At 41.9% G+C, this 25968-nt stretch overlaps 1 protein-coding gene across 17 annotated transcripts in view; it reads right to left on the bottom strand.

The window, feature by feature from the left end:
- Positions 1-25968, bottom strand: part of AKAP13 (A-kinase anchoring protein 13) — a 266733-nt gene that overhangs the window by 57596 nt on the left and 183169 nt on the right. For 10 of the 17 annotated variants that reach the window (XM_081831641.1, XM_081831642.1, XM_081831639.1 and 7 more), the window contains 7 exons: positions 24743-25113; positions 22505-22558; positions 19322-19387; positions 17330-17522; positions 14096-14204; positions 1679-1721; positions 209-341 (listed from right to left, as the gene is read on the bottom strand). In XM_081831641.1, the coding sequence (XP_081687767.1) occupies positions 209-341; positions 1679-1721; positions 14096-14204; positions 17330-17522; positions 19322-19387; positions 22505-22558; positions 24743-25113 (969 nt within the window). The remainder of the gene's footprint in view (positions 1-208; positions 342-1678; positions 1722-14095; positions 14205-17329; positions 17523-19321; positions 19388-22504; positions 22559-24742; positions 25114-25968) is intronic. The other 7 variants (XM_081831648.1, XM_081831647.1, XM_081831655.1 and 4 more) reach the window with 3 other exon arrangements.

Raw genomic sequence — 25968 nt, 5'->3', positions numbered from 1 at the left:
GTAAAAACCCAATCAGTGGTATCACCTTTTGTCGCCATTTTTCTTGCTATTTTTCTTCAAATATTAGGCTATTTCAGAGATTATTTCTGGGTTTATTTCCTTATGTCCCCATTATTTCATTACTTTTTGGGTGTATGCAGGCTGTGACAGGAGCCCACGGGTGAGCAACTAAGGCGGCCACACAGGGAAGGCCCCCAACAGTACTTACTCTGCTCTTCTTACTGCTGGACATTTTATTCTTGATGTAGCTGAATGTACGACTGACTTTCGTTCCACTCTTCCCTTCAAAATCTTTCTTGGAGGGGCTCTGTGGCAGGAAACTATAGGTCTCTTCTGTTATGCTAAATAAAAACAAGGCAATTGATTTTTTTAGAAAGACTACAGAAGTTAATTAAAAAAAAATTAAACACAGATTAAAAAATACATTTCTCTGCAACCATATACATCTTAGCTACAAGTCACAGTCAACTTACATACACACATGAGAACGGGAGGCAAGAGCAAGGATGGACAGAGGCTGCTGAGTGGCTCCACACAGTAAGATCCGAGAACAGAGCACGGCACAATGCCCACGCTCCTCGGCAATCAATACTGGTGCATACAGCTTTGCACAGTTTTAGGAGGGAGGCTACAAAGAACCTAAGTCCATCTATGATGGACTAAGTTTGGATCTTAGGAAATTCACAATGGTTCATTTCCTCAAAGAATGCTGGGCACTTATACACACAATCCATTACACAGAAAAGGAATCTACTTACACTAATTTTCTGAGGTGTTCTACAAATCATTATTTTAAGAACTTTTCTGCAGAAAAGTTGTTTACCTCAAGGGCCTCTGAGAGAGGACAGAGGCACAACTCAAGAGGGGGGAACAATCCTCTTCAATAGCTAAGGTCTGTTTATGTATAAAGAACTGCTTACAAAATAAAGCAGCCTGTCCTGACGATGAAGGGGAAATGGTGTGAGAACCACTGCCCTAGAGGACAAAGGATAAATAAACTGTCACAGAAATGCAAAGAGAAGCATTCATACTGAGAGTTCTGGATCACTGAGTCACAGCTTATGCCTCTGTGAAAAGGAGAGCAGCTTAAAGTGCAGGGCAACAACCAGAACCCCCATTATGCTTACATTAGAATGCTTTAGAGCCCCATAAGCATGACAAGATGAATATAAAAATAAACAATGAGTCAACATACAAATCTTCTGCCTGCTGTCAAGTAAAGAACCAATTCAGTTACTTGGACAGAACTGTGTACCATATCCGTGCAGGCAGAAGAAAAAGACTTTAAAAGCTTAAAATGGCTAAGGCAGCAGTAACACACACACACACACAATGAAACAAAATGTTGTCGGGCTTAGGGACAACAATTCCTATAAGCAGAGTACTAAAGTTCACAGAGTCAAATACAAGTGTTTCCTCTCCTGAATAAACATGCAAACATGTATCCTTGTGATAGTGTAGAGAGCAAAAGTAAAAGACTCTTGAGGACATTATTTGAAAAGGCCAGAGCCTTCTTTACAAACCACTTGTAGCCATTATTCCAAATTGATTACTCAAGGAAGTAAGAATCTCATGAGCTGAATTCACTTCTTGGTTGACTTAGTTAAATGTCCTAAGACATTTTGGGTTTCCTTCACTTCATCTCGGGGAAAGGAGTAACAAAATAAACGTGCAGTACCTCTTGGTCAGGTTGGCACTGGTACCGAGGAACGGCCGTGAATCTGGAAAACAGAAACGGGAGAGAAAACGTTGGAACTGAAGGACTGTGCGTGGATGATGGAGCCGATGTTTAGAATGTTTACGACGATACGTGTAGAACAGACAGAGCGTCTGAAAGCCAGCGCGCGGTGCCTTCTCTGTCTAAGCAAGGGTTTGGAAGAAGGAAAAATTCTACTCTAACCCCTCAATATCGGAACTACAAACAGGCGGCAACAGGAGGGAATTCCCCACGACAAGATATTTAATCCAGGATTCAAGCTAGTGAGCAAACCCCTAAACAACATTTTTTTCCTCATGTTCAAACACACAGGAAACAGGTTTAATTCCTGTTCTTGTCAATGCTCTGTTTCCACAGGCCATCTTTCTGAGATGACATCACAGGAAGAACATAAAATCGAAAATTAAGTATCGTATTCTGCATGCTGTTCATTTTGCTTTCAAAGGTTTCCATACCAAAAAGTCTAGCTAATGTGTATCTGATAATTTCGTGAGCATTCCTAGAAGGAAATGGACAAGTGAACAGGAAAAGAGCATCAGAGCTGGCTTGAAAGATCTTGGTCTTGTCCCTAATTTGGGGTGAGATCTTGGGATTTCATTTCCTCATCTGTGAGACGGGGAGATAAAACACATGGTAAAGTCCTTGACAGGCTGACACTGACAATGTGTAGGGCAGATGCATCCTTCCTCCTCCTATGACAACCAGACCATAAAGTGAAGCAGGTCATTACAAGTAAGGGCCAGGTCAGACAGCAGGGCAGTAAGTGGAGCAAAGAGAAGGAACACTACATTCTTTTATCTATGACACGTTAATAAAGCTTGAGCTACTTTAGGACTTACAGGAGAAGGTCTCAATCACACAATGATAAATGGTTTCCAATTTTTAGGAGATCAGGTATAGAAATACCAGTAGGCAAAGTCTGTTCCCAAGTACCACTGTTGTTATAATGTGAACAGGACACACACTTCTTCCTTCAGATGGGTTTCAAGGATTACTTTGAGATTATTATAATTTTTATAATTTTATATTATAATGAGATTATTGTAATATTTTAATTTGATAGAGATTTGAAGATGTTCCACTACCACATTACCAGCATTCAAAACTCTTAAATGTCCAACCTGCTCTAGATTCTGAATAGAAATGCAAAATGGTAGCTCTTGCTAAGTAAATAGCCAACAAGAAGGAATAATGCCTAAGAAACTTAAAAATCAATTCTAAGTCTTCAAAAGACTGCTCTCTGTGGTTTTTCCTTTTACGTATTTGGGTTCTTCTTCTATTTCACTTACAATGCATGGTAGTAACAACCAGTTGTGAAAGATGAACAGAGTTAAGAAGAAAATCTGGGATCCGTCCCCGAGTTCTGCATGATCTAGGTGTGAAACAGCAGTTTAACCTCAGATGCTTTAATTTACTTAAACAAAAAACCAAGAGTGTGGTTTACATCAGTGGTTTTAAAACCTTTTCTAACCAAGGAATCTTGCATGGTAGAAGCAGCATTAAATTCTCTCATGCTGCCAGGACTCTGTCTGTACAGGGGAGCAATCACCTTTCCCGGGAAGTTACCACCCTATAATATGAACAAGTTAACGTAAAATCCACAATGAGGAAAAATACCAACCAGCAAAGAGCCTGACCAAGAATAAGCTCCTAGCAGTTTTCTGTTGAATAAATTAAAAACTGAACAAAAATGTGATTGAGTACTGGGACAATCTTTGACTCTTACAAGGATTTCCAACCTTTTCACTGCTGAAAAAATTTTAATTCATTTGCTGTGACATCTTAGATGTGACTCTGAAAACAGTGATTAATCCACCAATGCCTCTGAGATTCCTAAAGTGTCATCAAGTTTTCAGAGCACCTAAGAGGATGAAAGAACCAGCGTTACTTCCACGGTACCATTACAGACAAAAGCGGAGAAATCTGTCACTGAAGGTGGCTTGTGAGGTGCTAGGGCAGGTCAACAGCGTATTCCAACTAGGCTTTTCTTCAAGTCCTGAAGTAACCTGCAGACCTAATATACTATAACATTCCAGGGTCAGAACTACTGGATGGACATGGTCAATATTTTCAAAGTGTGTTCCACATAATACTAGTTTTGTGAGGTGTCGTGTATAATCAGGCACATATTGTGGTTACCAAGCTAGTAAGTTTGGGAAACACAGCTCATTGAACACTGCCTTGGAAATTCACAATGTGCACATCAGCACCTGAAACCAGCTTAACTGGAATTTCCTAAATTTATGTGGCCATGAACCAACCCTTTCTTTATCTTCCTCTCCCCTCCACCTCCCTAATGCCTACTGCTATTTTTGAGTTTAAGGAACACATTTTGAGGAATGCTAGACACTTGATTCAAAGGTCCCTTCAAGCGTCCATATTTTTATGATTCCATCATGTTGGGTTAACTGTATAACCAGTGCTGTTTTATATTAATAATTTTGTATTAGTGGTAGAAGAAATGCCACTGGGACCTTTGTTTTAGTGGCCATAAATAGACCTATTTCCCGGGGTATCACAAATACTTTGAGCTGAAACAGGCTTGAGAATTTCTGAACACTCAAAGTTGTAAGTGGATTTTCACAACTTCCCTCCTATTACAACTGGTATAAAGTAAGTATCTCATGGTATGCCTATTACCAAACATCTTTTAATTGTGAAAAAAGGACTGAATATAGTAAGACCTCCATTTAAGAGAAATTAAACTTTGTTACTGTACATAAAGGTACTTTCCTGTAAGAACAATGCAAAGGGGTCACTCTGAACTTAATATTGCTTAATTATAAAATTTTAGTACTTAAATAAATAGACACTTAAATACTGTTGAAATATAGGGTCAGCAAGTGGTAGGGATTAGGGTGTTCAATTATATGAATATTGTAATTCCCTGAGACTCATATTAGTTATATGAAATGAAAATAATTTATTATTTACCTTTATTATAGAAATGTTTTTTCCATTAAAAATAGCAATCCTGAAATATTCTAGAAGTCCTGAATAATTGAAAACAGTGATTTTTCATGGGGAGGGGAGAGAATTCATTTCCTTTCCAAGATTACTAAAACTGATACTTTATAAAGTTTTTAAACTAGGCATTATCAATTAAGGATATATTAATCTGAAATCCACACCGCAGTTTAGATTGAAAAATAAAAGTTCCGAAGGAAAGAAGGTAGGAAGGAAGGAAATGAATCTATAACGCCCACCCCCTAATTCATGGGGTGTAACCGCAAAGGAAAGGTATTTTTTCTTTCCTTCTTTTTTTTTCTGAAGTAATCTCTTTGCCCACCGTGGGGTTCGAACTCACAACCCTGAGATCAAGAGTCAGTCACATGCTGTAGCCCGTGAGGTGCCCCAAGGGAAAGGTATTTTTAAAGACACGTGTCGTCTGAAAGGTGAAAAGAAAAATGTTTAACATTAGCTTTTAAATACCAAAGGTGGATATCTAGGTGTCCCATGAGACAAAAAAAGCAAAATAAGGAAAAATGAAATTTATGTTATCAAATAGAAAGCTCTGTGAAATTAGTGCTCAGTACACACAAGGTACAAGGTGGGACAGGAACACATGCCCATGCCCTGTAGTCAGGCCACGGGATCAACCAGTGCAGGTGGTGTTCAGAAGGCCAAAACGGGTTTCATCCAGGTTAATTTTCAAAGCGAAGCATGAAGACAAGTGATTTAGAAATGATGGCATGCAAGGGATAAAAGTCCCCAATTTCTTAGTTAAGCTGACAGCATTTTCAGCACTGGTCAGACTCTGGAGAATAGCCACGGACACCAAAGTTGCTTACTTACTATGCAACTCCTCCTCCTCATCACTGGAGTAAGAACAGCCAAGAGAAAAAAGGGTTTTAGACTTAAGGAGATGTGGAGAGATGCGGACGGAGGAGGAGACCCGCCTTGCTGGCTGCATCCGCGGCTGGGCTGAGAAGTGGGTTCACAGAAGACGTCAGTGCACGCAGACTGTTCCAGAACAAAGTCAAAGGCACCTCAAACCAGGCTGAACAGAATCACGTCACAAGCCTGTTTGGTTCCAGGAAAGGCTGTCTAGGCCAGCACCATATTTAATTTTCCATCTTTATTTCTGAATATGTAGAATTCCAATACAGCTTAAAAAATTCATCCAACAAAACAAACACCTACTTGCTAGAGTAAGAAAACAAGTCCATTATTTTTAACGGTCATTTTTTTTTTTTTTTAAGATTTTATTTCTTTATTTGACAGAGAGACACAGCGAGAGAGGGAACACAAGCAGGGGAGTGGGAGAGGGAGAAGCAGGCTTCCCGCGGAGCAGAGAGCCCGATGCGGGGCTCGATCCCAGGACCCTGGGATCATGACCTGGGCTGAGGGCAGACGCTTAACTGACTGAGCCACGCAGGCGCCTCTCTAATTCAGTTTTTTTTTTTTTTTTTTTAAGATTTTATTTATTTATTTGACAGAGAGAGAGCACAAGTAGGCAGAGAGGCAGGCCGAGGGAGAGGGAGAAGCAGGCTCCCCGCTGAGCAGGGAGCCCAATGCGGGGCTCGATCCCAGGACCCTGGGACCATGACCTGAGCCGAAGGCAGACGCTTAACGACTGAGCCACCCAGGCGCCCTAATGGTCATAATTTATAGCTGGAGTTTTTTCCTTCAGAGTGAAAACACCTGGAGGGGTGGTGTTTCTCAGGATTCTGTGTTTTGCTCTCTTCTCCCTCACCCCAAACCTCCTCACCCCCTGCCCTCCCTAAAGTACAGTCAGCATAGGATGGACTGGTGACACACACCTGCCCTCCCTTCAGCCAGAGCTGTCCTTTGGGCTCAAGAGACTGCTCCCCTCTGGGGGGGTGGGGTTGGCCCACAGGCCACGCAAACTGAGCAAGCACGGAAGTGGACTCCTCTTTTCCTCCAGACCTGCTCCTCCTCCTGTACTCCTTTGTTTGGTAAGTGGTACCTAACATCCAAAGAATTACTCTGAACAGAAACCTGGGCACCACCCTTGAAGGCGTCTGTCACGCCTCACTCAGTTCTTTTGATTCTGTATTCCAGAATTCTCGCCTTCTCCTGATCCGTCACCTCTGCTCCCCAACACTGATGTCAGTGTGGTCTCTCTGAAGTGTCTGAACTGATCCATTCAATCACCTTAAATCACTCCACTGCCCTCAGACAAGAAACCCAAATACCCCAGGTCTTGCTTTCCACATACAAGCACACCTCATTTTACAGCACTTCGTTTAACTGCACTTCGCAGATATTGCAACTTTTACAAATCGAAGGTCTGTGGTGACCCAGTGTTGAACAAGCCTATCAGTGCCATTTTGCTAACAGCATCTCCTCACTTTGTGTCCATAAGCAGTCTTGATAATTTTTGCAATATTTCAAACATTTTCATTATTATGACATTTGTTATGGTAATCTGTGATCAGTGATCTAATGTAATTGTTTTGGGGCGCTACACACCACTCCCATATAAGACAGTGAACTCCAGCGAGAACGATCAGCCGTTACCCACCTTGCCCATCGGGCCTCCCTGATTCCTAGACACGATATTGAAATTAGGCCAATTAGTAACCCTGCAATAGCCTCTGAGTGTTCAAGTGAAAGAAAGAGTCCCACGTTTCTCACTTTAAATCAAAAGCTAGAAATAATTAAGCACAGTGATTAAGGCAGGCTGAGAGCTAGGCCTCTCGTGTCAAACAGCCAAGTTGTGAAGGCAAAGGAAAAGTTCTTGAAGGAAATTCAAAGTGCTACTCCACTGAACACATGAATGATAAGAAAGGCAAACAGATTTATTGCTGATATGGAGAAAGTTTTAGTGGTTTGGGTCAGAGATCACACCAGCCACAACATTCCCTTAAGCCAAAGCTTAATCCAGAGCAAGGCCCTCACTCTCTTCAATTCTGTGAAGGCTGAAGGAGGGGACGAAGCTGCATAAGAAAATTTTGAAGCTAGCAGAGGTTGTTCAGGAGGTTTAAGGCAGCCAGCCATCCCCACGACATCAAACTGCAAGGTGAAGCAGTAGCGAGGTCTCCAGAAGATCTAGTGGAGATCATTCGAATATGAAGGTGGTTCCACTACACAACGGATCTTCAGCGTGGACCAAACAGCCTTCTATCAGAAGACGATGCCATCTAGGACTTTCACCGCCAGAGAGGGGAGGCCAGGGCCTGGCTTCCACTACACAACGGATTTTCAGTGTGGACCAGTCTTCTATCAGACGATGCCATCTAGGACTTTCACCGCCAGAGAGGGGAGGCCAGGGCCTGGCTACAAAGCCTCAAAGGACGGGCTGACTGTCTTGTCAGGGGCTAATGCTGCTGCTGACTGTAAGCTGAAGCCAATGCTCATGTACCACTCCAAAAATCCTGGGGCCTCTAAAAATTATGCTAAATCTACTATGGCTGTGCTCTGTCAGTGGAACAACAAAGCCTGGTTGATAGCACATCCACTTACAACATGCTTTACTGAATATCTTAAGCCCATTCTTGAGATCCACTGCTCTGAAAAAAAGATACCTTTCAAGAACAGTACTACTCATTGATAATGCACCTGGTCACCCTAGAGCTCTGACGGAGATTGACAAGGAGATTCATGTTGTTTTCATGCCTGCTAACACAACGTCCATTCTGCAGCCCATGGATCAAGGAGTCATTTTGACTTTTAAGTCTTATTATTTTAAGAAATATATTTCATAAGACTATAGCTGCCACAGATAGTGATTCCTCTGCTGGATCTGGACAGAGGAAACTGAAAACCTTCTGGAAAGGATTCACCATTCTGGATGCCAGTAAGAACATTCGTGATTCATGGGAAGAGTTCAGAATATCAACATGAACAGGAGTTTGGAAGAAGCTGATTCCAACCCTCGTGGATGACTTTGAGGGGTTCATGATGTCAGTGCAAGAAGTCACTGCAAATGTGGTGAAAACAGCAAGAGAACTAGGAACAGATGTGGAGCCTGAAGATGGGACTGAATTGTTTCAATCTCATGACAAAACTTTAACAGATGGGGAGTTGTTTCTTATGGATGAGCAATGAAACTGGATTCTGAGATGGAATCTACTCCTGGTGAAGATGCTGTGAAGATTGTTGGAACGACAACAAAGAATTTAGAATATCCCACAAACTTAACTGATAAAACAGCAGCAGGTTTTGAGAGGACAGACTTCAATTTTGAAAGAAGTTCTGTGGGTAAGATGCTATCAGACAGCATCGCATGCTAGAGAAATCATTCATGATAGGAAGAATCAGTCTATATGGCAAACTTCACTGCTGTCCTATTCTGAGGAATTGCCACAGCCACCCCAGCCTTCAGCAGCCACCAGCCTGTAGGCAAGACCCTCCACCCGCAAAAAGATTACAACTCACCAAAAGCTCAGGTGATGGTTAGCATTTTTTAGCAATAAGGTATTTTTTTTTAAAGATTTTATTTATTTATTTATTTATTTGAGAGAGCAAGAAAGAGCGCATGAGAGGGGGGAGGGTCAGAGGGAGAAGCAGACTCCCCTGCTGAGCAGGGAGCCCGATGCGGGACTCGATCCAGGGACTCCAGGATCATGACCCAAGCCGAAGGCAGCCGCCCAACCAACTGAGCCACCCAGGCGCTCCTAGCAATAAGGTATTTTTTTAATTTAGGTATGTGCACGGCTTTTTTTTTAAGACATGTTATTGCACATGTGACCATAGCACAGTGTAAACATAACTTTTATATGCGCTGGGAAACCTAGTAATTCACCTGACTTGCTTTACTGTGGTATCTGCTTCACCGTGGTGGTCTGGAACGGAACCGTGATACCTTGCAGCATGCCTGCACTCACTCCTGTACCGAATCCGAGTCTCCCGCTGGTCTCAACTTTGAGATTACTTCTCCCCGGTAAGCCGCCCCTGTCAGATGCTCCTGAAAAGCCCAGTGTTTCTTTCACTTGCTGCACTGATCACTTCCTATTACATGCACCTGTTCTCTTGTCTGCGTGAATGTGGTGAGGAAAGAAACCGGGCCTCTAAGCTCATCCCTCTCCTACCACTGTCTGGCCTGGTGCCTGGCACAGAGTAAGGCAAGTGCTTCCTGAATAAACAAAGTAATAAATGAATTTCCCTCTGTCAGAATTTCTGAAAGCTCAGTGTCCTAAATGAAATGAAAAAGCCCTACACCAACGTAATACCCCGCACAAAAACTAAGTGATCCGAGACTGTCTGCAGCTACATCAACGACAGAGATCAGACAGCTGCTGGCATGAATACACATACACTGGCTTTTCGGGCAGTGACGGCTAGTACAAGTTAAGGTACCCTCTTTATGTGCTTTCTAAAGTTATTTCCAAATGCAAAGCAAATTCAGGAAATGAAAATGAGCTCTCTTGCTACACAAAACCTTTTGCCGCAATTTCATGGATCATAAGGAAAAACCTATTTGTATGAATATCTAAAGGCGTATCCTCAACATGTATGCAACATATATGTTCTTTGTGATAACACTCCCTGAAAAATGAAGGGAAAATGATTTCTCATTAAAAGCCTCTGAGTTAAAAAAAAATCTATCTAACGGGTACAATTCTCCTTTTAACATCACCACCACTAACGTGGTGAGGGCCCTTCCGGGGATACAATCAACCAAGCACTTTCTCTACTATTCGAAAGCATCTTCTCAGTACAAGCAATGAGATGTTTTAAAATATACTCTTGGAAAGGGATCATCTGTAATAACGGAATTATTCTGTACATGCAAAAACAAAGTTTATTATTAAGTTCAATCAAGAAATCATCTAGGTCTCCTGGCAAGCTGGGAGCCTTTGCTCCATGCTCTCTGATGCAAGAAGGAGAAATGGGGCCAAACACATCTCCGGGAGCCTCCACTCCATCAGCTCTGATGCAAGAAGGAGAAACGGGACCAAACACATCTCTGGGAGCAGTTTCTCTAAGGGCAGCCCTCCCAGCATTTCCCCACATGATGCAGGTAGCTTCAGTGCTATTCCCATTCCCTAAAAAATGAACTGGCGAGATGCATTCGTGTTCCCCCCAAGACAGCACAGCCAAGACAGGAGTGAGGACAGCTTCCCTACCCATTGTGGTTCCCGAGTAAGCTGTCGCCTGTCTACTTTCCAAACCCCAGAAAATGACACAGAAATCCATTAGTCACCACCTTTACTCAGTGTTTTCCTCTGTATCAATGGATATGAGAAAATGATCCCAGCTTAGAAATAATGTTGAGTTTCTCTGTTTTTCTCTTCTAGAAAATGACCCAACAGGACATACCAGACAACAGGCTCAGGAGACATATATTTTCAGAAATGCCCAAATGTTAACAGCTGTGAAAGGCTGTGGTAGAAGCAGCTAATTTCTTTGAAGGAAGAAGAGACAGCACAGGTAGAAGTTGGAAGTAGTGAAATAAGGTTGAGCTTAGAAAGTATTTTGTTCCTAGACAAGTGTACTCCTAAGACACAGCCACTTAAAGACAATGAGGGATGGCGTTCTCGTTTCTTTAACGTTTACACTCTGGTCAGAGACAGACAGACTCTGGCAGCTGCTTCTTATAAGCCAGGAAATATGCTAAGGACTTGACGTAAATGCACATTTAAGCCTTATCACTTTATTACCCGTTTAATCAAGTAATTGACACACAGAATTTCACTATCTAGCCCAAGGTCACACAGCCACCAAATGTGTGCTTACAGTAAAACAACAGTTAAAACGTTTTAAGTGTACTGAATGCTTTCGCGGCTTTAAAATCACTTTGTAGATGTTAGTTATGATCCTTTCACCTAGGGAGACCATGACCAGAGATGAATCACGCAGAGTATTTAAGCGATTTGGAATGCAGTCTATGGCAAATCGAGAATTGTCCAGTGACCCTGATGCTTAAAGGCACAGCGCATGGGACACAAGGTTTAGTCTTCTGTTCAACTGCCAGAAGTTTTACATCTGTGAAAAAATTTATGTTTCTAGAGCAGAATAAAAAAACACACTTGGGAAAACTAATTTAATTGTATATGGGGAGGGACTAAGGAGAAACAGTGTCATTAGAGTTGATTAATCCTCTAATTACAGCGTATGCTAACTCAGGGAAATTGTGGGGCTAGCTACCTGATTTACGACTTTATCATTCAAACGTGCATGAAATGTACAATGTAAGTTAGAATGAGGGTACCCTATTTTAACCAAAGGATTAAACTCTTGCTTAGAGCTCTAGTCTTGACAACAGTCTAACTCATTTCAGTACCCTCAGTGAGCGGAGCAGAACATTTCCCAGCAAAAGGAGGAAAAGCTCCATGTGCCATAACTCCTGGCACTCTAGGACAGTGTCTTCTGGGAGTTAGCCACATTATTTAGTGTTTGGCTAGCAACTGAAAACACAGTCAAAAACCGTCTGGCTTTTTGGAGGAAAAATTAATGAAGTGTTTCATGCACGAGGCAAGAGAGTGTGTCACAAAATATAGGAAAAAGATCCCTCCATGGGACACATTCTGTTGGTGTTGGGTATCTGTTGCTATGGGAGTAGACTCTCCACCATGACACCACACTCACTAGTCAGGGAAGGAAGCTACAAAGAGCTGAAATGTCTCACTTAAGAGTGCTTTCCTGTCTGTCTTTGGCTATTGAGCTCTAGCACTCCAGGCTCATCAAATCCAATATTAACTATTTTGTTCTAATGATTTTCATTCCATACCAGCAAAACCTCTAACCCAAAGCCAGATCAAAACAAAACCAAAACCCAAACAAACACAGGGAAAGCTATTCCAGTTGTAATTCTGCAGGGTCACATCCGCATCTTTGAGAACATGTCATCAGTAGGCACACCAAACAGGCCAGATGTGAAGCAGTGATCATGAAAACGAGGACAAGGTTAATAGAATTATCTATCATGTCTTAATTCTACTGTGGAAGTTAAAAAGATGAGGCCTGCAGTAAGTCATCTCCCTAATGCAGGGCAGCTGCTTCTGTCCCCAACTCTTTTTTTTTTTTTTTTTAAGATTTTATTTATTTATTTGAGACAGAGAGAATGAGAGAGAGCATGAAAGGGAGGAGGGTCAGAGGGAGAAGCAGACTCCCTGCCGAGCAGGGAGCCCGATGTGGGACTCGATCCTGGGACTCCAGGATCATGACCTGAGCCGAAGGCAGTCGCTTAACCAACTGAGCCACCCAGGCGCCCTGTCCCCAACTCTTTTAAGATGAGTTGTATCAGGGGACACCAAAGAAGCACCAGAAACACCATAGAGTTTATTTATTTCCTCTGCCTCAGCCTCCTGAATACACGGTCTTTCAGCAAATAATGGATCACTCCCTCCTTGGTGAGCATTAAATCTTTACATTGTGATCTTAAATTGTAATTACTCATAGAAAAATAATCAAGATTTTAAAAATTAAAACAAAAAGGTGGGCTTTCTCAAAGAACAAGCTGCCTTTCCTTGGCAAACATTTAGATCCAATTCAAATAATGTTTCTGAGCATCTTTTATTTGCAAAGGCCCTGTGCTTACGGATGCCAGACATCTAACTTACCCAGCCAGCGGGTCCGAAACCTGCATATAGCTCCATTCATCATTTGCAGATGTAATTCTTTTGGCACATGCTTAACCAACTAAAAATGTATCTGTCTTTCTTTCATGAGCTTGACTTTTTTTTTTTTTTTTAAGATTTTTTATTTATTTATTTGACAGAGAGAGACATAGCAAGAGAGGGAACACAAGCAGGGGGAGTGGGAGAGGGAGAAGCAGGCTTCCCGTGGAGCAGGGAGCCCGATGCGGGGCTCGATCCCAGAACCCTGGGATCAGGACCTGAGCCAAAGGCAGACGCTTAACGACTAAGCCACCCAGATGGCCCACGCTTGACGTTTTTGAAGAGCTCAGGAAATAAATATTGGATAAAATTTGGATAATTGTACTACAGTAATAGAATAGAATATCTTTCAGACATAACTGCATTGTGTTTATAACTTATTCTCCAGTGTTTCAGGAAAACTTTAAAAGAAATGATGACAGAGGAAGAAAGATTGATAAAAAGTTATGACACTTTTATATAACATATATAACATGTGGGGGACTCCAGGTTATGGTTATAATAACATTTGGGAACTCTAAGTCCCCAAACATATGGTAATTCTTTGCACCATTGTTGTAACTATTTTTAAAGTCTGAAATTACTTCAAAATAAAAAGTTTAAAGAAATCCGTGTCAGGTTTAGGCCTAAGACTATAATGCATTTAATGTACGAAAGAGATTTTTTTAGGTGACAAAAGGAATAAGTTCCCAAAACTGAGCTGTCTGTCACCTTCTCTGTGTAAATGAGCCATTCAATGGAAGAGGCAGGCAAATTTTGGAAGGTAATGTTACAGGGTCTTAAAATGAGAAAAATGACAGAGAAAGTGTTTAAAATACACTTAATTTAAAAAAAAAAGTAATATACTTACGGTCCAACCCAGGATGGCTGATTGTCATTAATGAGATGGATTTTGTTAGTGGAGAAGAAATGGCTGATGTACAGTAATTGAATCCCTGTTGTTTAGATCTGTGACACGGCTGTGAAGTTAAAGAAACAAAATAAATAACTGAAGAACAGGTTTTAAGTCATGTTCTTATCATTTCTAGATAAGCACAGAGCTGTACCTTCCGGCCCAACCTAGGAGCAGAAGGCAGTACACGGGAGGGGTAAGAGCACAGCTCTGCAGCTAGAGATACTGGATTCAAGTCTGCCCCTGCTGCTTGACAACAGTCTAAACTCAGTCTAACTTCAGAGGAGTTACTCAGCTTTCATGAACCTTACTTTTCTTATCTGTAAAATGGGAATAATGAGAGTAGCCATCCTGTACAGTGGGTTTCATATCCCTCACAATGCTTGATAATGTTTTAAACTTTAGTACATGCTTAGTAAACATCTGTTGAATGCATAATCAGACAAAATAACTTCACTGGAAATATCGAACTACATACAGTAGCTCTTGTTCTTCGAGAATCTAAATGTCCTTTCTAGAGATATAGTAGGTATTAGTAATATTATTTTCTGATTTTAACGAGTTGGGAACAGAACTGCAAATAAAAGGTGTTTTAAGATCAAGAGCAAGGCAGCTGTGCATCTGGGAAGAAGCCTAAATCTCTTTCATTTCCTCCTCTAAGATTAGACTGCTTCTACAGTAACAAGAGGGGGGCTGAAACCTGGTAATTTACCTCCCTCAGTAAATCCACAGCAGCTTTGAGGGCATGTAATGCAACCAACTGCAGAAGCTCCTGTAATAACACCCTTAGAAGGAGAGTCCACCAGTGTTCACTAGCACTCTTCTGGTGGTGAGGGGCTCCCTCTCCTTTGTTCTGAGAGCCATTTTGAACTGTTATCTAACTTTGTCATGATTCCCCTCCCTTCACAGTAGGCTAAAATCTGCACATGCTCAAAGGCAAGCAATGAAAATCTGTTAGTACCATGAATTCAACTCAAGTGTGCCAAAGACTTCTGATTATTGAAAACTTGTTCCATGTGTAACCGTGGAGTCTGAGGCAAACAGTTGCTATGTTTCAAATACAACTGTGAGGTCTGAAAAATGACCTCAGTGAAAGGCAGAGACCTTCAGCAGGAAGCTGCCTGTAGGCAACCTGTCCAGATCAGAGATACCAGCAGCTCAAATACCCACTGAGGTTGCACACAAGACAAAAAGTGTGGGTGAGCAGACAGTTCCAGGAAGGTTAACAAGCACAGGAAAGCACGAAAATGTCCACAACTTCATCTAGAAAGACTAAATCAGAAAAGCCATTTGAGAAAGACTTCAGTGGTAACTGACATCACTTACTAACAGACAGGGTCCTCTGTCCAATTCCTAGAAATAGGAGTTTCAGAAAAGGTTTTACATAAACAATATTAAGGAAATGAAAATGTTCCCATTTCCTCATGAAAACTCCCCTACTTCAAAAATGTGAGAAAAAGCAGTGAGACTAACAGCCAAGAATTCTGAGATTAATGCTGTCCAGCTAATGGCCAGTTATGAGGCCTCAGGCAAGTCGCTTCAAATGGGCGTGAAGTTCTCACACACAAGGGCTTATGCAGAATCCGGAGGGATATATTGGCTGTAAGTCTAGGATTCTGTTCATAAACCCACAATTTTGGTATTTTGTCTGGTCTTACAATAGACTTCCAAAGGATTGTATACACATGAAATGTGGTTTATTCTTCAGACTCTCTACTAACCAAAGATGCTATTGGCAAGTCATGATAAAGAATTGTTTCTATTTTTCACTCCCTTTTTCTGTTACCGTTAGGTTGAATTTAAATCATTTGCCTCAATAAATATATTCTCCATATTCTTTTTCAAAAATTTATTTTTTAAAAGGTTTATTTATTTTTTTAATCATCTCTACACCCAATGTGGGGCTCGAACTCATAACCCCGAGATCAAGAGTCACATGCTCCACTGACTGAGCCAGCCAGGCACCCTATTCTCCATCTTCTTGTTATTTTTCTTAACTTTTTCTAAACTATCAGGCCCAGGAGACACGGGGGGTGGGGGGAGGGGATAACCGGGCAAAATTCCTTTGGGCCTTCAATTTGACTTTCATCCAGCTGAAATTCTCTTGGGCATTCACGTAAGTAATACATTCATTATTAAGGTAATCCTCCAATGTCCAATTTCTATTTGGGCATATCACTGCTATGTAGTGGGGTATAACAAAACATTAAATGTCTACATAAAACCCTAGTCACCTACTCAAAGAACAGGCTGTTTAACTTTTTTGTTGGTTTAATTAGAAATGTTTCATTCTCTCTCTACCTAAAACTCCAGTCACCTACTCAAAGACAGGTGTTTAATTTTGTGTCTGTTTAATTAGAAATGTTTCATTTGCATGTGTATCACAGAATCCTCCTAGAAATCAATCCAAAGTCCCGTTGGCTCAAGAGGAGGATAAAAGACCGGGAGCAGGGTGCGATGCTCTAAAAGCATACAATTCCAGTTCTCAAGGCAAACTCCCTGAGGACCCATCCCAGGTGGTGAGCATCGGAATGAAGGGCCTGCGAGGGTGAGCCCTGGGAAAGTCACCTGACCGGCTATGAGGAAGGCCAGGCCCTCCAAGAGGCAGTGCCTGTGGCAGGCATGAAGAGGGCAGAGCATCAGGCGGGGAGGGAGTACAGATGCTCTCTGAAAAATTCTGACAGCTGCAGGAAGCAGAGAGAAAGAAATAGCCATTTCCTAGGCAATGTGAGAAGACAAAGAGTAAGATTCCCCCCCACCCCAAGGAAGGGATATGTTTTTGAAAAATTAGGAAATTTAAATTTAACAATGTTGTGTAACACACTTCAAGACTCACTTTATACTATTGAGATGATAAAAGAAGTCCTCAGATAAGAAGGAAAAATTTAATAACCTGGGTATTTTTCTAATTTAAAAAAGGTTACAAATTACTTATTGTGAACTGAGACCATATGCTTCAAATATTTGATGGAATATTTAAATGAATGCAGATTAATGGTATTCTTGAATTACTATTAAGTGCTAAAAACTTGCTTTGTGCTAGATTGAGTGCATTATATAATGGGTAAGCAATCACGGCCAGTAGCCTTATATGGATGTAAGTCTTGCTTTCTTTGTTCCTAACGTGAGGACACCGTAGGGAAGTAAAGTGAATTTTTCCAAGTTAGCAGTATATACCCTCTTCAGCCTTACCTGCTGATCAAGCATCCTGTGTTCTCTCTGGCCTGATTCCAGATCCTCCTCTGAAAGCGACACCAAAGAGTCACCCCTTTCTTCCCCACTGAAAGGGTGCCTGAGCTCTTTGGTGTTTACAGACTCTACACCTAGAGACGAAGATGGCTCGTCTCCGGCACCAGCTCCTCCTGCCAAGCCTTCTAGGCTGAAACTGAACACAGAGAAAAGGAGTTAATTCATTCCGTTTCCGAGGCTCAGGAAGGAAAGGAGGATAGGAAATTGCTTCGTGTGTATCTCCCTGCTGGTATATTATATGTCACCTAGCAAAGCTATCGCCAAGAGCATGGCACAAGGGGTGCCGCCTACCTTTGCCCCCACAGGCGTTGGCATGCTGAGAAAGAATACTGCACTGAGATCTTCTTACTTCATTCAACTTATTCAAATGGACCATCTAAGGTCATTTTCTCAAGATTTTTTTTTTCAATATACCATCTGTATTATCTTACCGATCTTTTGTTTTTCCTTGATCTGATGTAATTGATCTTTGCCAAAGTCTAACTCAGCCAATGCCAAAGAATTAACGGCACAGAGAAAACAGGTGTGTAAGTCACTTTCAGAAGACAAACAGGGAGACCCAGACTTGCCCTTGTGTCCATTAAGTGGACCGTACAACTTTACATTCAACTACAGTCTAGCTGACCTTTACTATTTCACAGGTGTGTGTCCACCCCAGAGACCTGAGTATTACTTCTGAGCAGCAGCATCTGTGCACGTCTGGCCAGTCCAACAACTGCCTGACAGGTTTCCCGAGAACTGTGAGTCGCAGACAGGCGCATGGGCCACCTTAAAGAACAAATGCTGAAAAGCTGCTAAGTCTAAGAGTTTTAAGACTGACCCAAAAAGGGGGCAAATTTAGGGCATGGGATCCCTGGAGTAACGATTTTGTGGTCTGCAGAGTGAAAAAAGCATGTTTTTTTGTGAGCAGGAGACTAGAGAGAGCAGTTAGCCATCTACCCGCCTCGGGGCTGCTAGCCAGAATCATCCACACCTGTTACAGCTGCAGCGGGAACTTCTTTCCAATAAGCAAGAGAGCAGAACAGAGCTGTAGCTGACCATGTTCCCCATTACAAGCAGCTGGAAATGCATTTGAAGGTATACTGAAGCTATGCAGTTATCTCTGCTCAAGCTGTACAACAGTTAATTCTACAAATAGCTCACATACGCCAGTCCGGAGGGCCTGTTATTTGCTTTTTGCATTTCACAAATTACCTACGGTGAACTGAAACCATATGCTTCTGTTTTTCTCTAGTGGGTAATTTAAACAATGGATTTTGTTTTTCTTATTTCAATATGACAATAGAAATCATGATTAAGTATAAGTAAATGCCTCTGTGAAACTCATCTGCAATACCAGGGATAAAGAGACAGGCTAAGTGAAGAAGAAATTTAGGTTTCTATTGTGAATTGTTTGTAAAGCCTGAGAAAACCAGCCTATCATTACCCACAAAACTTAATCTTGAAAATGTTTTAGTAATTAAATCTGGCTGCTTAATTGAGAGAAGAATATAAAACATTGAGGAATCTGTGAATTTGGAATAGAAAGAGATTGGGGTATTTGGAAACATAAGAGAAATAAGTGCATCTTATTAGCTGCCTTGCTTCTGTCATTGTTTTCCTCAGGATGTGGGAATCCCCAGGTTCTGGGAATTAGGACAGACCAAAAACAGAGAGAGTGGTGGTCTGCCAGAGATACAAGTCTGTGCAGAAAACACCGAATCTACAGCCACCTGAGACAGAGAGGACGCATCAGGGTACACCCTCCACCTCCTAGGCTGTACCCCTTCAAATGGATTAGTGATGCCCATAGGAGAGGCAACTCAACACCGTGCTCCAGAAAAAGCGCGCTGCCATATGCATTCTAGCCACACAGAAGCAAGCTCCCAGCCAGAAGCCCAGGTGCCATATTTTATAATTCCCCCTTTGGTGGCTGGACATGGAACAATACCATACCTTCTGTAATTAAAGTCAGCACTCAGGGCAGCAGAGTATTGTACAGCAGAGGGACACCAGCTCATACTGGGGATGACATCAAAGGCAGAAACAGAAATGGAGGGAGAAAAGAGGAAACAGGGACGGGGTTATTGGGTTTGAAAAGAAAAGCCATAGAGACAGATGGATTTATTTGATCATCAAAAAATAAGGAACGTAACACTTAGGATTTAGAAAAAGGCTAGAACAAAAACCACAGAAACTTAAAACTGCTCTACTAACATCCATCTAGACAATGTGCTGGAAATGTCTATGTCAGTTCGTTCCAGGGTAACAACTCTGAACAAAGAGCCCACTCCATCCACGGCTCCCTCCTCAGGTGTTCTCCCGACGTATCCCCACTACTGGGGACAATCTCTCCATACGCTCTGCCACGCCACTCTCAGACCTCCGTGGCCACAGTGATAATCCTTAACTACACTAAACTCCCCCTTGACTAAAAGGGACAATGTCAAACTGCACTGGGGTAGGCTCACTGGGTCATCAATTTTCTTCACATGTTTCCAGTAAGGGTCCATCTACTCATGAGTCTTTCCTAATAAGGATATCCTATCAACACTCACACCCATCTTTAAACCCTCACTAAGCTCTTGTGATGAAGATTCGCCACGTCACAATGGTCACATTTCCTTGTATTTTAATGATAACGAAGGCATGTATTTTCTTCAAAAGAAAAGGAATTCTGTGGTACCGAGTTAGAAATGTGTCTTAATTTTAGGTTTGCATCCATTTTCCCGAGATTAAAAAAAAAAAAGCAAAACTCCATTTGATCATCTACTTTCTCTCGGCACTGATATTTACTCTAAAGCAGGAGGGACAGAAAATCTAGGGTTGGAAATACCATGTAAATATAATCAGCTAAAAAAATAACCAATTCAAAATATCAGGTACACTGTAAAGGGAACTGCACCAATAGGTCAGGATTTCTGACTGACAAAAAATCAGTTTAAAAATACACTGCTACTCTTTGGGGCCTTAAAATTCTAAGTGACGTGTTTTTGTTTTCAGAAGGGGGAATAACAGTAACACTCCCTCAGCTCTCTCTGGAATCTTGCAAATGGGAAGATGTACAGGCACCAAAAACCCCTTGAATACCTTGAATACACTTAATTTTGTTTTAGTAAGTGGGGGGTTTCTGGCAGAGGAAAAGATATAAGGAAGGTGGTGGGGGAATAAACAGAAGAACTTTGAGCCTTCTAAAAGTAAATTTTTAAAATCATGGCATTTAAAAATAATTTAAATAGTAAAACACTTAAAATCAGGTTAAATTAATAGTACAAAGCTCAAAAGGGCAGAAGCGGAAAGGAAAATTTAGCATCTGAGACACATCTCCAGCCTGATAAACGAAATCAGACTGACTTATAATTTGCTCGTGTGAGGGAAGCAAGCAAGCCTTGATATAATTTACAAACACACACGAGACTAAGAAGTCCATTCTCTGAAATTATTAATTTCATTTTGAATCTCCAAACTGTTAATAAAAATTTTTAAAATATCCAACATGGTAAATCAGCAACCGAATATACACTACCAAGTTATCATTCAAAAAAATTCTCTCCCTCTACAGATTTAAACATCCCTTTACTCTCAGAAAATGATAATGATGTGAGAGCAGGGTGAAATTTAGGATGGAGAGAATGGAGAGCGACAGGGAGACAGGAGGAGGACGTAACAGGGGGGTCCTAAGGCTCCAGGAAGGAAGCTGCAGGTGGTCCTTCAGCGGCAGCAGACCTGCCCTTCCTTCTAGCAGAGAACTCCTATCACGAGAGTGTTTTTTTTTTTTTTTTTTAAAGATTTTTGTCAGAGAGAGAGAGAGCACACGAGTGTTTTTGAGAGCATCCTCAATTTCCTCAATTAGTGGGTGTGACATTTAATGGTTCTTTGGCCTTATTTTGAGATTTAGAAAATTTTAGATTCTTAAAAAAACCCCCAAATATCCCACTCTCTACCGTTTAACACTTGTGGGAATGTTTCAGTTTTACTAGCTAAGGCTTCATAGAGAATTTTAAGTGATACTTCACGTTCTTCCTGCAGAAAAATGACTAAGGGTGAAATGGTGTGTGGCCCTGTTGTGAAGCTTTATCTATATGCTTCCTGGGACTGCATCCAGCCACCTGTCCCCTTCCACTGTCAACACGTGGATGCTTTACAGAGAGCTAACTAGATCTCTAAAGGGTTCAGACACTTCTACTGAAAACGGCATTTAACAACTTGTTCCCCTGGGAGAACAACTCAACTGAGTCTCATCACCCGAGATTCACGAGGGTATTTGTATTTGAACTCAATTTTGTGCCTGAAATCTGGAAAAAGACAAAGAAGGGAGGACCACTACCTGCCAGCTTCCCAAGGAAGAGCTTCAGCTCAGAACTGAAAATACCTCTTTACAAATGTCTCCCAATATGAGAAACTATGTATAATTCCACCATCGTTTTTGGATTTCCGAATTGTTTCCCCCAAATAATGGAAGGAACGGTCACTAGTGACGACTTCTGAACAAAGTAAAACTCAGCATCTGAAAAGCAAATCGGCATTTTTTTTGACTGGAAATGACTTTTCAGCTTCTAAATTACTAATTGTTAGCTTCAAAATGTTACCTGACAAAAAATAATTAAGGAGTTGGAAGACTGGGAGATGAGCGGATGCCTCTTACTTGTTTTCGGAAATGACTACATCAACATTGGAGTGGAGATGGTCAGGGGGCCTAGAATGTGTTAGGGCCTGTGTGCCAGCACACAATTATTTCTGGTTCTTTCCCCTTCTTGGGGGGGTGGGGTGGGGGAAGAAAATGCACTCCCCAGGGTCCATTAGACAGGCACAATCGACGTGTCTTTGAATTCTCCTAGGGAGAGTCGGGGAGACCCTATTATCAAAGTGATCTGAACATCAGTAAGTACAAGATGGAAAAAACACTAAAAAAGTTTCCTTTCAAGATAAAAAGAGAATAGGAAAAAATTTCAGACTCACAAAACCATTTCATATGCAAATGGACATCAGCAATTAATACATACTTATATTTTATTTGCCTGAAGCAGACGTGACATTATTGTAAAAGACGGTTTAATCATGGATCAAGCAAAATGAAATGCTTGTTAGTAGAAGCTCAGAGGCAACACAGTTAGTCCATCAAGTTAGTGAACTCTGTACCTTCTCCTATGAATGGGAGGTCTCCTGACAACATCCCCAAGAACTCGCAATGAACTGAAAATGAATGGTGGAAGAGGTCAGTGTCGAGGTGAAACAAAATGGACACAAACGCATGAAGCATACAGACATCACGAAGGGGAGAGACACGAGCCACTCAGAGAAACAGTACAGGAAGGCAGGGAATGAGAGAATGTGGAGTAAGAAACACATCAAAACCACAAAGGCCTGACAGCCTGACAATTTCTGGGGAGGGTTACTCTGCTCCCTCCTTGCTCCACAGAGTTAATCAGATGACAAGGAATGAGGTTTATTAAATTATAAAAGTAAAAGGATTAAAAAAAGGCCATTCAAAGCTTTAGAAGGGTTTTCTTAAGACTTTAAAATTCAGGTTATACTATATGCAGATAACACTGTCAGCATCAGTCAAACTAATTCAAGCCCTTCCATCACTCCAGAGGCACTGGGCAGTGGTGTGAGGGGACTGTCAATGCTAGGCTCACAGAGGAGATGCCATGATATTATACAGGTTGCAAATATGAATAATTAAGTGATAGGGTTCTAGTCTTAGTTCAGTCTTAAGAGCACCACGTAATCTGGGGCAAATCATTCAGTCTGAGCTTTAATTTCCTCATCTGAGCTACAGGATCCACAGTCACAGCCAGCTCTGAAATCCATAGCGGGTTATAAGAAAAAATGGATTGCCTTTTAAAATAAACCCTTGTTTCTCGATGCCGTTAGCATCTCTGACAGTATGTCCTGTCAAGAGGCTATTCTTGCTTCAGGAAGAGAATTCCAGCTCTAGGAATGATTCCCCACATCCTTATTTATTTTTTAACTGGTGTGAATGCTTTTTAAAAAAAAGTACAGCGTGAATAAAGCTGGGAAGGAAAGCTTTTAGAAACTGCTTTTTATATAATCCATGCTTTCAAATGTATATAAAAACTACCCAGCATATAAAGCAACTACTTATTTTTAAAGGTAATGTTATGAACTCTACCAGAAAATAATATGGAATCACAGAAAGAGCACTTACTAGGAGATCAGAAACCTAGTTACTACTGACCTGGTTTGGGTTAAGTGGCACCTGACTCAGGGAGAGGACTGGAAAATCACGTGGGATACTTTGTTATGAAACAAGTCTGAGAAGAGCAGCACGTGAGCCAAGTGTAAGGTATCGCTGTGAGCTCCAAGAAGGCGGGGACTTTGGCTCGTTCACGTGTCTCTAGAACCTAGAAATGCCTGGCATGTGGCGGGTGCTCAACATATGTTGGCTAGATAAAACAATAAACAAGTGAGTGCCATCAGATTCCACATACCTATCTATAGCTCTGAAATCTGAGCCGTGTTGTAAGGAGGTCAGGGAATTAAAAAGAAAAAAGCTGTAACCGCTCCAGGTGAGTTTGTCACATCACCTGTATTCACACAACGGTCAGCCTGCTCCCTCAGCCGCTTTTCCTCATCCAGAAAGTAGCTGGGGCGTAAGCACAACTCTGTACATACAGCAGGCCCCACGGCACTTGGTCGTTAGAGCTAAAACCGTCTGCTTAAATTCCTGGAAGCAGCCTGTGGTCAGAGGCCAAGTCCAAACTACCTTTTCATAGCCTGCTCCCGAACGGAAGGTGTGACATGGGTCACACGTACCCATGTCCCCAAAGACTGGAAGATACGTGGAGAAATACCAACCATCCAATGATACTGAATGATTCTTAGGCTCTCTTACTGATTAAATGATCATTCAGACTCTGTCCAAACTTTCCACATTAGAAACGGACCGCAATTTCTGGGAAGCACTTTGAAAACAGATGGTGTTGAGACAAGATTTCATGTTTAGTTTTTAATTCAAAGTTGACAGGACTCTATTCCCTCCACAAGTTTTTAATCTATGAATTTTATTAACAGATATGGCTTGAACTACTGGTTGGCACTTATTAAACCCCCACCATGTAGCAGACCTATTTCACTTGCAATATTTATTATCACAAATATTCTGAAAAGCAGGTATTTTACAGATGAGAAAATTAAAGCCCAGAGGGGTCAAGTAACTTGCCCAAGCTTATCTACATACTGAGTTACAGAGCTGGGGTTTGAACACAGGTTTTACTGATTCCAAAGCCCATCTGCTTTCCTCTGTACCGCGGTGTCTCCTAAATTCTTTTACCACGATAACACCAAATCACAGAATCAAAAGCAAGCAGACACTGAGAAACGAAACCAACGGCCCCACCGGGTCCACCTCACCTGCGCTGGTTCATTTCGGCATCACTGGCCGCGTTCTTCCCAGGACCCCAGCTGTGCCTCCGGAAAGGGGACAGGGAGCGCATGGAGCTCCTCAGCACGGAGCAGTTCGCGGGCACCTCGGTGATGCTGTCCATCTCCTCCTCCTCCATCTCACCTGAGCCGGCAGCTTCACCTTCGCTCTCTCGGCCCTCAGCTCCCACACCATGGCTGTAGAAGCCGTCAAGACACTGCTGATCTCTGGACCTGTTCAAATTTGAAATCTGGGGGAGGGAAACATCACTGCCGTGAGAAGAATGTCGGTCCAAGGAAGCGGTGTCATCGGTGGACGAACTGGATCCGGTGATATCACAGACCAGCGGCTCTTCCTCGGGCTGTCATGGAGAGAGAACACACACAGTTGGAAATGGCAAGGCCTCATTAGTCCCGACCCAGGAGTGGCTTCATAGTGGGTAGGATGGGCAAGATCACAACTGGCGTCAAACAGGTGTTCCCTTTTTTCAAGCATGGTCACAGTTTGATTCAAGTTGTCCCCGAGGAAGGTATGGTCTAGGTCTGTGTTCCCTCGACCCTCTTATTAGAGGTACACAGACCATTCCTTTCTTACAGGGGAAAAACATCTAACCCGGGTTCAGGTCAGTTCCACAGGCCAATACCACCAACTGAAATGAAGAGAACCCTTATGTGTTGGGGTTTCTGTATGAAAACTCTATAAATTCATTTACTATTAGGTTTAATTTTCCCCCCAAGCTTTAACTAAAAATAAGGTTGTCTGCTTGGCTGCCATGATGTCATTCTGAATTTAATATTCCCAAAGCAAGTCTGTAACTGAAAAATGCAAAATAGCTTATGACCCTACCTAAAATCTGCCACAAATGCCCACATTCTGGCCATGAATGCCTACGTGGAAGAAATCTATTCCTTTTTCTCATTTCTCACTGAGGATTGGCAGTGTCATCAAGCCAAATACACGTAACATAATCAGTCCTGGCAATGGAGTCTTGAGTGAGTGATGATGTTCCTTCTCTGGCCAACCTCGGGAGCGTAAGAGAAATAGTACAGTTTTGATCCCAAGCAGCCTGACATTCTCTGTTTGCTACATACACCAGAGCTCACACTTTTGACAGGTGAGGGAAAGATGAGCATCCTGACACTCAAAAGATGAATTTATCCAGAAAGTAAGTAGAAGTGTCTAGAAGATGCATGATCACACTCTCAGATTTGGGCAC

Source organism: Leptonychotes weddellii, chromosome 9, assembly GCF_054177405.1.
Source record: "Leptonychotes weddellii isolate Sample4059 chromosome 9, ASM5417740v2, whole genome shotgun sequence".
NCBI lineage: Eukaryota > Metazoa > Chordata > Mammalia > Carnivora > Phocidae > Leptonychotes > Leptonychotes weddellii.
This window is presented reverse-complemented; position numbering and strand designations above follow the sequence as displayed.